Source organism: Archocentrus centrarchus, chromosome 11, assembly GCF_007364275.1.
Source record: "Archocentrus centrarchus isolate MPI-CPG fArcCen1 chromosome 11, fArcCen1, whole genome shotgun sequence".
NCBI lineage: Eukaryota > Metazoa > Chordata > Actinopteri > Cichliformes > Cichlidae > Archocentrus > Archocentrus centrarchus.
The window spans coordinates 15018328-15032848 of record NC_044356.1 but is presented as its reverse complement, the minus strand read 5'-3'; the positions used below and the strand labels follow the sequence as shown (position 1 = coordinate 15032848).

The window sequence follows — 14521 nt, the reverse complement described above, 5'->3', positions numbered from 1 at the left end:
AGATGGGATCTGGCACATTCATCTGGGACAGCTTGTCTTGGAGGAGATCAGGGATGATGGTGTTGAAGGCAGAGCTGAAGTCCACAAACAGGATCCTGGCGTAGGTTCCCTGGGAGTCCAGATGCTGTAGGATGAAGTGCAGAGTCAGGTTGATGGCGTCGTCCACAGACCTGTTGGCTCTGTAGGCAAACTGCAGGGGGTCCAGAAGGGGGGCTGTGAGGGACTTGAGGTGGGACAGCACCAGATGCTCAAATGACTTCATGACCACAGAAGTCAGTGCCACAGGTCTGTAGTCATTTAGTCCAGTGATCCTTGGCTTCTTGGGGACAGGAACAACGGTAGCGGTTTTAAAGCAGACAGGCACGTGGCAAGCCTCCAGTGAGGAGTTGAAGATGTTCGTGAACAATGGGGCAAGCTCGTTAGCACAGTGTCTCAGTGTGGCAGGTGAGACACCATCTGGACCTGGAGCTTTGCGAGCTTTGACACTCCTGAACTGCTTTAGCACCTGGTCCTCCTGAATACAAAAGACTGTGGGGGTGGGGGATGAGGGGGACTCTGGGGTGGGAGTCCTTGATGATGTGGGCTTCTCTGAGGTGTGGGGAGTGGGGGAGGTTGGGGGGTGAATATTTGTGTTGGCTGTATTGTAGTTGGGACTGGTGGAGGTGTGAAGGCTGCTGAACTGACCATCAAAACGACAATAGAACTCGTTCAGTCTATTTGCAGTTTGTAGGTCGTCTGTGGAGTGGGGGGTTTTAGGCTTGTAGTTGGTAATCTGCCTAAAGCTTTTCCATACAGAGGCCGCGTCGTTCTCTGAGATCTGCTGCTGTATATTCTCAGAGTGATGTGATCTAGCAGTGGCCACTTCCTTGCTAAACCTGTACTTGGCCTCTTTGTAGCAGTCTTTGTCCCCACTTTTAAAAGCCTCCCTCTTCTCTATCCACAGCTGCTTCAGTTTGGGAGTAAACCAGGGTTTGTCACTGTTATAACTCACCCTGGTGCGTGATGGCACAATGCTGTCCTCGCAGAAGTGGATATACGAGGTTACAGTGTCCGTGTAGTCATCCAGACTGTCACAGGCAGCCCTCATTGAGTCCCAGTCTGTAGTTTCGAAGCATGTGCGGAGCTCCTCCACAGCCTCACGGGTCCACTGCTTCGTTGTCCTCACCACAGGTTTTGAGAGCTTCAGCCTCTGTCTGTACGCGGGGATCAGGTGGATCATGTCGTGGTCAGAGAGGCCGAGTGCAGCGCGGGGCACTGCATGATAAGCCCCGCTTATCGTGCTGTAGCAGTGGTCTAGTGTCTTCTCCTCTCTGGTCGGACATGTGATATATTGTTTATATTTGGGAAGTTCCTGTCTCAGGCTGGCTTTATTAACCCCTTAACTGGCAGCAAAAAAATCACCTGACAAAAACTACATAACGCCTTCTGGTCACTATTGGCTCTGAACAACCCATTTCATAGCCTATTAATCGGCTGCGTCTGGTCCGCGGGCCGAATGAAGTGCATTTATATGGCAGGCTAGACCCGCCCATTTTGACTGACACCTCATTCGGCCAATCATGTTAAGAAATGGGTTTCCCAGAGCCAATAATACTCAGAGGGCGTCACGTAGCTTTGTCAGGTGATTTGGTGCAGCCAGTTACATGATTGGCCGAATGACGTGTCAATAAAAATGGGAGGGTCTAGCCTGCCATATAAAAGGGACTACAAACGGCCCGTCACCGGGCCCTTGCCAGTTAAGGGGCTACAGTCCCCAAGTACGATGATAAGAGAGTCCGGGTATGTCCGCTCCATGCACAGAATCTGCTCTGTGAGCGCGCACTGGGCCTCGTGCACGTCCGCGTCCGGCGGGATGTAAACAGCAGCCAGTATGAATGAAGCGAACTCCCGCGGAGAGTAGAACGGTTTACAGTGAATGAAAAGATATTCCAGTGAGGGAGAGCAGCAACAGGCCCAACACACAGGCCTAGACCTGTGAGGGGAACAGCACAGTTTCAACAAAGGTTTGCACCCCAGCAATACTATCCAGCACCATGCAACCGCCCCAGGTGTTTTGCTTGTGTGCAGTCAGGTGAGGAATATTGTCAACATTGTTTTATGTGTGAGAGTGAGCATTTCCAGGCAGGTTGTAAAGCACCAAGACTGACAAAATCTGCTAGAGAGGGCCATTTAAACTAAGATGGACTGCTCCTATGGGACAAGGGGCAGCCAGCAGCATAGATAAGTCTCAGTTTTGTGCTAACTGTGAGGGAAGCAAAGAGAGTACGAAATGAAAATGTTGTTCTGTTTGTAAAATAACACTGTACTGCTCAAAAAAAAATGCCAAGAGAGAGACACTGGTCAGCACACAGAAAATGTTGTAGGCCAAACACATGCTCCGGCATAAAAAAAAACAGGAAACCCCATCAGGTCAGAAATCAAAATACAGGAAAATTGGTAATTCAGTGACGACACCCACTGTAAGGGAGCTAGTAGGAGAGAAATGTCTCATTAAGTGCTTTCTGCACAACCAAAGAATTCAGGCACTTTGGGACACAGGTTCACAAATCTGTGCTATAGATGAGGCCTGGAAGCAGAGCCATTTGCCTGATGTTAAACTGAGGGATATAGCAGAACTAGTCAATCCTCTTGAGCCACTGCAACTTGAGGCAGCTAATGGAACAGAAATGCCATATATTGGTTGGCTTGAGGTGAGTTTCAAACTTACTGCTAATGATGATGAGTTGTTAATACCCGTGTTAGTACTAAAAGGCAACCAACAATCGTGTCCCATATTTGGTTTCAATGTGATTTGGCATCTAGTGAACAATGTACAGGACCAGACGAAAGACAGAAACAAAGAGAAGCTAATGAAAACAGTAAAGGTAGCTTTCCCTCACCTTAGGAAGAATAGAGCAAGAGCCTTTGTTAATGCAGTGAGGGTGGGACAGCCCTGTGAGCACAGAGTAAGAACAACAAACAAGAGAGTCAGCGTGCCTAAACACAGCTCCATCCAAATCGAGTGTCGAGTGCAAGCTCCACCTTTCAAGGAAGATAAGAATCTGATCTTTGAACCTTATGCAAACCCACAGTGGCCTGAAGGACTCAAGTTTTGTGACACCCTTGTATCAGTGAAGGCCAGAATGACACCAAAAATTGTTGTCAGTGTACAAAATTCCACCAACCATGACACTGAACTGCCAAGTAGGACTGCTATTGGAACTGTGCAGGCTGTGTGGAAAACCTGCAAATGAACATTTCATTGAAAGATAATGACCCAGTGACACGGACATATCGTTCTGTACCAAATCAGGAGATGAAAAACTACCTACAGGATCTGATAGCCCAGGGGTGGTTGGAAAAATCCACTTCATCTTACTCCTCCCCGGTAGTCTGTGTGAGAAAAAAAAAAAAAGGTACGCTGTGTGTTTATGCATTGATTACAGGGAGCTCAGTAGGAAGACTCACCCAGACCGTTACCCCACTCCCAGAATACAGGACATTATGGACAATTTGGGCGGAAACACACTCTTTTCACTGCTGGACCAGGGTAAGGCATACCACCAGGGGTTCATGGGCAAAGACAGCAAACATCTAACAGCTTTTGTGACCCCCTGGGGGTTGTATGAATGGGTCAGAATCCCATTTGGACTGATGAACGCACCTGCAGCATTTCAGCGCTGCATGGAGGAGTGCTTAGAGGGATTAAGGGATGAGATATGTGTGCCTTACCTTGATGATGTGCTAGTGTTCAGCAGAACATTTGAGGATGATGTTGAGGATGTCAGGAAGGTACTGCGACGACCGAGGGAGCATGGAATCAAATTAAAACAGAGGAAGTGTGACCTATTTAAAGCAGAAGTACAGTACCTTAGCAGGATTGTTTCAGCTGAGAGAAGCAGATAGAGCCAGCTGATACCGCTGCAGTCACAGCTTTGAAAAACAAACAGCCAGGTACTATTGGTGAATTAAGAGCAGTGTTAGGACTGTTAAGTTATTACAGACAATACATCAAGGATTTTGTGCGGATTGCTAATCCTCTGTATGACCTGCTCAAGGGACCCGGAGACACTGACATCCAGCAAAACAAAAGACCAAAGTGGCAAATGAAACGGAATAATAGGAGTGTCCTTTCAAGTACACCTATTGAGTGGACCGACTTGCATCAGTCAGCGCTGGAACAGATAATAGACTGTCTAACTCAGCCTCCTGTTTTAGGCTTTCCAGAGTTTTCGCAGCCATTCGTTCTCCATACTGATGCGTCAAACCAAGGACTGGTGCTGTGCTGTACCCAAAGCAGAACGGGAAGCTTTATGTGATTGCTTATGGTTCTCGTACTTTAACTGCAGCTGAGAAAAATTACCATCTGCATTCAGGCAAGTTAGAGTTTTTAGCTCTTAAATGGGCGATCACAGAGAAATTCCGCGATTACCTATATTGTGTGCCATTCTTTACAGTGTACACCGACAATAACCCACTTACCTTTGTACTATCCAGTGCCAAATTAAATGCAACAGGATCCAGATGGGTAGCAGAACTGGCAGATTTCCACTTCACAATTAAATATCACCCTGGTAAGGAAAATGTGGATGCAGATAGTCTGTCCAGGATGCCTGTAGATATGGAAACGTTTATGGAAGAGTGCATGCAGGAAATGGCATATGATGTGATTGGTGCAGCCACGCAAGCAGTGGAAAGACAGGGAGAATCCAGTGTGTCATGGTCCATGGGTGTCTCAGTCAAGTGTGCAGCCATGGCCGCAGATGTCTCCATCATTCCACTCACAAAAGATCAAATCAAACAGGACCAGAGACATGATCTAACAATTGGACCTGTGATTCAGTGTAAACTAATAGAACAAAAACCACTGAGCTCAGGGCTGAAGCAACTTAGCCTTCAGACCCTCTGTCTTCTAAGAGAATGGAACAAATTGGAGATGGATGAGAACGGAGTCCTGTACAGAAGAACAGCAAACATAAACCAGCTAGTTTTACCAGAAAAAACAATAAAAACACAGTATTAAAGGTGCTGCACAATGAAATGGGCCATCAGGGTGTAGAAAGAACAATGTCATTGATACGGAACCGGTTCTTCTGGCCCTATATGCAGCGGGAAGTAGAGGATTATGTTACGAGGAGATGTTTTTACATAAAACAGAAGAAACTATGTCATGAGAGCAAAGCACCACTGACTAATATCGTCACTACTCACCCATTTGAACTTGTCTCTATTGATTTCCTACACCTTGATAAGTGCAAGGGCGGTTATGAATACACCCTTGTAATTATTGACCACTTTACACGCTTTGCCCAGGAGTATGCCACAATTTCTAAATCAGGTAAAACAGCAGCGGACAAAATCTTTAATGACTATGCTCTGAGATTTGGCTTCCTGGCACAAATCCATCATGACCAGGGTGCTGAGTTTGAAAATCAGCTGTTTGCACAACTGAAAAACTACTGTGGGATTGCTGGATCCAGAACTACTCCCTATCATCCCCAAGGGAACGGAAAAGTGGAGCGGTTTAATAGGATGCTACTCCAGATGTTAAAGACACTCTCAGAGAGACAGAAAACGAACTGGAAGGATTCACTTTACAAACTGATCTATGCCTACAACTGTACCAGGAGCGAGGTAACTGGATTTTCTCCTTTTTACTTGTTATATGGATGCTCCCCAGGATTGCCAGTCGACATGCTGTTCAGTTTGACATCAGGGCAAAGAGACAGCAATCATCATGACTACATGGAAAAGTGGAAACAGGGCATGGAAGAAGCATATGAGATAACCAGAGAAAACATTCACAAAACAGCCATGAGAAGCAAAAGGCATTACGACAGTAAGGTGAAAAGCTCAGTATTACAGCCAGGTGATCGTATTTTAATCAGGAACATGATGCCTCGAGGAGGTCCAGGCAAGCTGAGGAACCACTGGGAGGATGCAGTTCACACAGTTGTCCGTCAGGTCAGCAAAGATATCCCAGTTTATGAACTCAGACCTGAGAAGGCAAAAGGACGATCAAGAATATCGCCATCTTCTCCTACCATGTGACCATTTGCCGATTGAGGTAGAAGTGAGACCACAAACAAGGAAAAAGGCTGTGGAGATAAGTGAGGAGGTTGAACAGTCAGAGGAAGAGGATGACGATGATGAATACTATCCAGTGTGAAACGATATTTGTAGAGTAATAAGGTGCAACCGCAATTATAGTATATTGTGGTTTAATGTATGTTTCTTGATGCCATTGTTGTAAGTAACCCCACATTTGTGTTTAAGATTAACTGTTAGGATGTTGGGCACAACATCTATTTTTGAGGGGGAGTATGTAGTGGACAAGCAATTTGATTCTACTTAGTTTTATAATTTTGTTCCCTTTACCTCATAACATTTTATTATTGTTTTGACTGTGTTGCTGTGTAGAATATGTAGTAGAAATGCAGAGCTGAGGAGTAAGTGGTTTGCCTGAATTGACTGTGCACTGAACCACTGGTAATGCCTTGGGATTTCAGTAGGGTAAACTACGCGTTCCTTCCCCTCACTCAATACAGACGAGTGAAGGCAAGAGCGGCGTGTCGACCTCTTCATTTATCTGTCAATATTCCCCTTGTTTAAGGCCACAACATTACGGCCGTGCCTCTAAGGCAGGGTCGTTAAATCCAGGCGGCTGTCCAGCAAAGGAGTGGAGATTCGAGTTCCTCCATAATTTGCAAATTCAGGAGGACTGAAGCTTTTTTTTTTTTCTTCAGCTTGATCAAAGACTCATCACTCAGATCCTTTGGGAAAAAGCTCACTGGATCCTGTCGACAATCGCCAAAATTGTTATGGAAATTTATTTATCAAATAAGAGAGACAAGATTCCTTTACATGGTTTATTGCTCGTACGAAGAGAAGTCGCCCCATACCCCCAGAGGGGCATGAGTGAATTCTGAATCTTACACAGAAACACAATGTACTTATACCCTTTTACACCCCCCTGTCCCCACCCCCCCTCAACCCAACTAATAAGGAAGAGGAGATCCTCTCCCAGTCACATGTACCTGTATAAAGAGAAATTAACCAGGACACTAAAACTAACGAATGTGACCCCATTAACACAGAGGGTCCTGACAGAGGAAGGGTATGTGTAGGTTACAGATAAGGGAATGGTCATCTGGACAGTTTTTACTGCCTACAGGTCACTTCATGGTCACACACTCCCTAGTTGAACAACATATAAGAGGTTAAAGTAAAATTTTCCATCACACTCAGTATATACCTCATTTTCGTTCTGGTAGTTCAGAATGATATTCAGCCAAAATCTGCAAAGCTTCTGACTTTGGTAGTTTGTAACTTTCACTGATAGTTCAGAAAACCATCCCTTCACATACGTGTTCTTCTGAGCCAGTCAAAATGTATAGGGGAAGAAGGAATAAAAATAAAAATAAAAATAAAAATGCTGTGATCTCCCCCTTAATCCCCACTGGGTGATTTTCACCCACGTGAAAGTGAGAATGATACTGTTACAAAACTCAAGATAATGGACTGACATGTTCAATACAGGCAGTCAAAACCAATGACCACTGCAGCTGAAGGCTGCACTCATCCATGAATGGAGATTAGTTATTCATATCCAGACACTTGTGCAGTCCATGTACAGACAAATGACTGTTTGAACCCGTCTGCTCATATTAACCATCTTGTACTGTATATACATACTGCAAACTCAGTAATGAAACAACCCAACACATGGAACTAAAAATGTATACCTTTAAAAAAAAATCTGGAAAACTGCATATTTAAGTTGAATATGGGCCAAATATGTTACTGCAGTTCATAAATTGATCAGCTTTTATCTGCTCCCACAAGTGCTTATTTTGGTGGACCAAAACATACAGAATGCAGTTCAGCCCTCTGTGAGGCTCATGTGCAATACATTAAGACAAAATTAAATGATGCTTTTAAGCAAATAAAAGACTAATTTTTTAAATAAAAACATACACTTCAAAACTATTTTTCAACATAACTGCTTTCAAGTCATTATGATGTCATAAGCTTCCATTCCAGAATCCCACAGTGAAGTTTGACAACATTCAAAACTCTGTACAGACGAGTTTGTTTCTGAGACAAACAAAAATCATCGAAACTCAAACTGAACGACAAAGAGCAGCCTTCAAATATGTCATACTCGTTCTATAATGAGCTCCACATTGAGAGAACATTGTGTGATGCATTTCTCAAAGTGGATACTGTCGAATTTCCAGTCCAGAAGATCATCCTCTGTAACTGTAGTCCATATTTCCGGTAAGTTGCTTACTCAATAACAAGGGAAAACTGATGGATTTATGTCCTGAAAAAATGTAATTTATGATCTGAGTCTGGGAACAGTGTCAACAAGTGAACTAAAGGAACATGTTAAATCATGGAACACTTCTGATAAAAATGTGTTTGTCACAGTGAACTGACAAATATACCCAAAAGATAACTCATAACCCATTTGCCAGCAATGCAGGTTGCATGTTTACCTCCACACATCCCCAGCTACTAGCTCAGTAAATGTCCCATTTAAATAACACTGTGAAGAATTTGGTGATTGTATGAACTAAATTCAGACTGTTAACTTTAAGTTAAGTTAAAGTTAGTTAATGTCTTATCCAGTTTGATTCACACAGAAATCATTCTGTTCCATTCTGCAGACGAATTATAAAGTACTAATAGTAATAACAGACTAATTTTAAAAATAAAACAATACTTGTTTATGCTGTGCAAAAAAAAAAAAAAACAAATGACACGTAAAATATAGCAGACTTTTATTTTTCCTCTTGAAGCTGCTTCTGATACACGATGGCCCCACAATTCAGTGTACAGAAGAAATGGGGAGCAGTGCTAAATTGTGGATGGCAGCTACCCACCAAAACACTGCTATTTAAACTTTTTTCACAGTAAAAAAAATGGTTACTGTTTACTAAAAAAAGTTTAAATAGCACTGGCAGCAATATTTGCTTTGCATTTGGTCTTCATTCTCATTCATGTTTTCAATAATACAAAGCCATAAAGTATTCGTATTGAAAAACTGTATACTGTTATGAGGTGTAAGAAATCAGAATTATAATGGTGGTTATAAAGGGTGGTTGTCAAGAAGCCATTGTTAAGGAAGGGAAACAGGGAGAAAAGGCTGAGGTGTACCAAATTACACAAGAACTGAAAATCAGTGGTAACAAGTTTCATGGAATGATGAATTTGAATTATAAATTTTTTATTTAAATCATCGTCAATATGTACAAGGGAGGTAATGCCAGAGGTACAACAGTGAGTGTCTACAGGGACAGTAGAGGCTCTGCCATGGTTTGGGGCTACAATTGGCAACAGCTTCATATTCACCATTGCAATGATCCCAAACACACTGCCAATGCAGAAAAATAATACCTTGATAGAATAGCACATCAGTCATTGGTGTGTGGACATTATGGTCAGTATTACAATACTGTCATAATTACTGATATCTGAGCCTCAGCAACTCCTCAGTTTTAGTATTCATGATCACAGTGCCCTTGGGTCTATAGCTGTGCTGTGGTTTAAAGCTACTTGTACATGACATCATTTACTGTCTTGTTGTCTTCATGCTTTTTCAAATTCTCTGCTGTGTCTCCTTCTCTACCCTCAGGGATTACTTCACACGCTTGAACCCCCCAGACCAGAAGGACTTCAACATATCTGGCCTGTCTCCTGACATGATGGAGCTCATCATTGACTTTGCGTACACTGGCTCAGTCTTCGTGACGGAGGACAACGTACAAGAACTTCTGCTAGCAGCCGATCAATTCAAGGTAATGGGTGTCATAAAAATCTGCTGTGACTTCCTTGGGGAGCAGCTCTGCCCAGAGAACTGCGTTGGCATCTGGCAGTTCACAACCATATCCTTTTTCCCCGAACTGCGTGCCAAGGCCTACCAATACATCCTCAACCACTTTGAGCAGGTTGTTGCAGAGGAGGAGTTCCTAAACCTCACTGTGGAGGAACTTGCCGATATCCTTGATAATGATCACCTCGATGTCCAGGAGGACACTGTGTATGAAGCTGTGATTAAGTGGATCGCCCATGCACCTGCAGAACGGGAGCAACACATTTCCACTCTGTTGCCTAAGGTATTACCTTCCATTACTACATTTATTTTGGACTCAATGCTTCAGGATTTTAGTGATAGTGTTATCCAGACATTCGTTTAAAAAAAAAAAAAAGAAAGAAAAAGAAAAAAGAAAATCAATGCAGTAAGGCCACATTAGTCAAGTTTAAGTCAATCTAAGTCAATCTGGGTTTAAGGATGCTTTAACATCTGGAGTTCTGCTGAACTTTATTTTCAAGCTCATGAGTTTGTCTTCTCTTGCAAAGCGATAAAAAACAAGCAACTTAACTTATCAGTCAAGAGTGACACACATGTACAGGTTAAAGCAGAATAGGAAGACCTGTATATGTAATGTGATTTTATACTAAAGCATTTCTTTCTCCATTTTATGCCCTGGTTCTTTCTAAGCTGCACTGAATGCCTGTTTCAGGCATTCCCCTCAACTCTAGAATTGCTGAAAAGAGCAGCCAAACATAAAACTAAGAAACTATTTAAATTTTAAGTTTGCTTGTTTTTGTAAAGTTCATTATGGTACCACCTTTTCTATGAAATATCAACCCTGAGGGGCTTTACTGGTTGTTTTTGTGTTTCTGTATCACAAACACAAAACATGACTTCTAAATCACTACAGGTGTATAAAACCAAGCACCTAGCCATGACGTCTGCCTTTGCAAACATTTGTGAAAGAGTAGTTTGTTCTAAAAGACTTTTTGTTTTCATTAGGAACCAAAGGGCTTGGGCTTCCTGTTGACAAAACAAATAGATATCTCTTCTCTTGTATTTGCTAGCAATATTAAAAACAGATGATATTAACAGCATTATCCTAAAGAAATTTGAGTTTGCTGAAACATAAGGTACTTAAAATTAAGTGTTACTAAGTCATATTTTGTATTCTATGTGTAGGTTCGTCTGGGACTGATGACTGTAGAGTACCTAAGGCAAAATGTGCTGTCTAATGAGCTGGTGAGCAGCAATTCTGAATGCCGGTCCATGGCTGTTGAGGCCACCAGAGCCATACGTGATATTAGATCCAGCAGACCCGGTGAGTCTGGCTTCTATCACCCACTTGCTCGTCCTCGCCTGCCTCATTCCATCCTGCTAGCCATCGGGGGCTGGAGAGGCATTGATCGAACTACTATCATCGAGGCCTATGATTACCGGGCTGACCGCTGGCTCAACATAACCAACAACCTTGAGCGTCTTCGTGGCAACCATGGAGCTGCCTTCCTCAATGGGTATGTCTACTGCATTGGTGGCTGCGACACAGTGGAGCATTTCAGCACCGTGCATAGATTTGACCTGACCACTCGCACCTGGGATGAGGTGACACCAATGCACGACCGCCGCTGCGATGTAAGCGTGACTGTGCTGAATGGGTGCATCTATGCCATGGGAGGCCATGACGGAGAAGGACAACTCAACACTGCAGAGCGCTATCAACCCGAAACCAACCAGTGGACTCTTATTGCACCAATGCATGAACGGAGGAGCAATGCCAGCTGCACAACACTTAACAACAAGGTAAGAAATTCACACAGACCTAGAAATCTGTCAGCAACCATATGGCAATCATCAGCTGTAAGGTACAAATGTGTATTCCACAATTGGTTAGTGAGTGTTTGCTGGCAGTGCTGAGTGGTTGCTGGCAAATTACAGCAAGTAGTTTGAGAGCGTTTGCAGGTAAGTCAGCATCTTCCAAAGAAACTCCTGGTGCCTGTGGCAATCTGCTAGTGACAAAAACAACCACAAGAAGGTTTGCTGTGCAGCACCCACTTTGTGCCGATTCATGCTAGCAACAACTTCCAGCAATCACTTGCCAACCAGTCAGGGAATAAACATTTTTCCCTAGTGACCAGAGGTACAAGAGGAGTCACAAACAAAATAAAACTACATAGTGTTCATTGTTATGCTGATGGTGTAAAAGTTAAGCTTTTTAATGCACAAATTATAACAGCGAGAAGGTAGTGAAAAACATAAGACCTACTTCCTGCTTCACTTATATCAGATTTGAAATTTCTAATCCAATTCCGTTTTTAATCACAACGCCCTCATTCAGATTTAAAAGTTTGAAAATCTGGTACTAATCAATACCCGTTTTTATATTTTTAACATAAACTTGTAGCATAAACATTTGTTACAATTTCTTACATTTAAAAAAATAAAACAGTGTGAAATATAGACATTGTTTCTAACTGACCTCAAACTCATCTTTTGCATTTCTGTACATGAATTCCAGGGTGACATAACGCCAGGAAATTTATTAGCCCACCACCTGATATAACATTTATGTCAGCTGCCCTAAACTGACAATACTGTAATTACCAAAATCATGTTTTACTGTTTCTGTAATGGTTAATCCACCAGTTTGCACGAGCTCTTTAATCTAAATTTTTAAAACTGAAATATAATTATTGTTATTCATGAATTCTCAAATTTACTGTTTTACAAAAGAAACAAGAAAACTAGTGAAGCACATAATTATATATTTTTGATTAAGATGATAAATTACAGTTATTTGCTTGCATTCCTGAACCTGAGCTTTTGTGGCTGAATGTGATTCTTAATTTCAGACTTCTCACAGGAGTCCATCATACCAGCTCAAATTTGGTTATAAAAATGTGAAATCATTTTGTTATTGGCCTTTTAAATAACAATAAGTTTTTGACAGATTTCTAAAATATTTGTGTGGATTATGTTATTACAGAGAGACACTCAAATTCTGTAAACTTTATTTTTATTTCATTTATATGAATAACAATGAAAATACTTAATGCCCCCTTTTTTTGTTTTCAGATTTATATTTGTGGAGGATATAATGGCAACGAGTGCCTGGCAACAGCTGAATTTTACAGCGCCGAGACAAACCAGTGGACAATGATCCACCCGATGAACAGACCCCGCAGTGGACTAGGAGTGATTGCCTATGCGGGTCATGTCTTTGCTGTAAGTACATGAAACACTGCTGACACTCACATAACATACAAATAAGATCTATGATGTGCTTTGATAAGCAAGACTTTACACTGGTTAGGCTAACGCAGAATTTTGCTAAGATTGTATAGTGCCCTTCTGAGATGTGGTTCATTATTTAGCTATCTGCTGTTGTAGATTTATTTTCTATTTAGGCTGCATTTCTATTGAAAAAAAGAAAACATTATCAGTGGAGCCTCTTGTTTGGAGTGTAGTCACCTTACCCTGGTGCTGACCTTTGAGAAGGCTTTCTGGTCGGGGGAGGCTCTTTATTCTAATGTAAGAAGATAGGACAGGACCTTAATGTTCTTTTTTTTTGCACTAAAGGCAAAAGAGTTGTAAAAACTTTTACACGGAAAAGTAAAAGTATAAATACTTTTTCTTCAGGTTTATTCATCTTTGTTCTTAATAACAAGCTGTAATAGGTGTCACTGTTTTAATAGCTTACTGTAGTTGGTATGTATAGCACAGGTAACTGCTTTAATTCTATCCAGGCAGCACCCTAAACCAATCACAGTATTTCCAGTAGTGAGACCAGACCTAGAGCAATCCATCTCCTGGTGTCTGCTACGTGTAAAAGGCAACTTTGGGCAATGTTGCAACTTAATTCTCCTGTCACTGTCTGGAGTACATGTGAAAAGCAGCTGAAGAAGTATTGTGAGCAGGTGCCCTTTCTTACAAGGGTGCTGTGAAACTGGTTTCAATTGCATTTAATCATTTTACCCATCAATTTACTTTTAGGTCGGTGGCTTTGATGGAACCAATTATCTTCGCACCGCTGAAGTTTATAACACAGACACCAACGTGTGGAACAATGTGTCCTCTATGTTGACCCCCCGCAGAAACTTTGGCATTGAAGTGATCAACAACCACCTCTTTGTTGCCGGGGGCTGCAACAGATTACTCACCCTTTTAGATGTCGAGTACTATGACTCTATAACCAACGAGTGGTCCGCAGCCTGTGACATGGGGATTTTCCGCCATGCCTTGAGCTGTTGCGTGGTGTCCGGACTTCCCACTTTGGCCGAGTACACCGTGCCACGTGATGTCCTGGCACTTTCGCAAATGCCAGAAGAACAGGAAGAGTCAGAGTCCACCTAACACTGTTAAAGTCTGTTTTGCTATGTGTTACCATCTGAGACTTGATAGTCTCAGATGAAGGACTGAAATAAATCTTTAGTGCATCAAACTGTGGGTGAACTGGACTTTTTTTTTCTAGATATTTCTAAAACTTTCAGTCTGTGAGAGTTTCATGTTCTGTGAGGAGAGTATGCCCAACACATACATTTCATCCAGAGAATGCCGTTGCAACAATAACCCACATAAATGTTAAAAAGTGAGCAACAGGCACCTAATAGGATGACAAGATCGCAACAAACTAAATGTGGAACAAAAAACAGTGTTTGTGTGGGACAAAGTGGAATTTATTAGCAACTTTTCTGCAGACAACAGCAACTCTTTTCCTAAGTAAAC

At 42.3% G+C, this 14521-nt stretch overlaps 1 protein-coding gene across 1 annotated transcript; it reads left to right on the top strand.

Annotated features, from left to right (window-relative positions):
- The first annotated feature begins 8078 nt into the window (after positions 1–8078).
- Positions 8079–14149, top strand: LOC115788510 (kelch-like protein 10). Its single transcript, XM_030741553.1, has 5 exons — positions 8079–8259; positions 9620–10100; positions 10982–11599; positions 12872–13021; positions 13790–14149. The coding sequence occupies exons 1-5, from the start codon at positions 8135–8137 to the stop codon at positions 14147–14149; spliced, it is 1734 nt and encodes a 577-aa protein (XP_030597413.1). The 5' UTR covers positions 8079–8134.
- Positions 14150–14521: the final 372 nt, after the last annotated feature.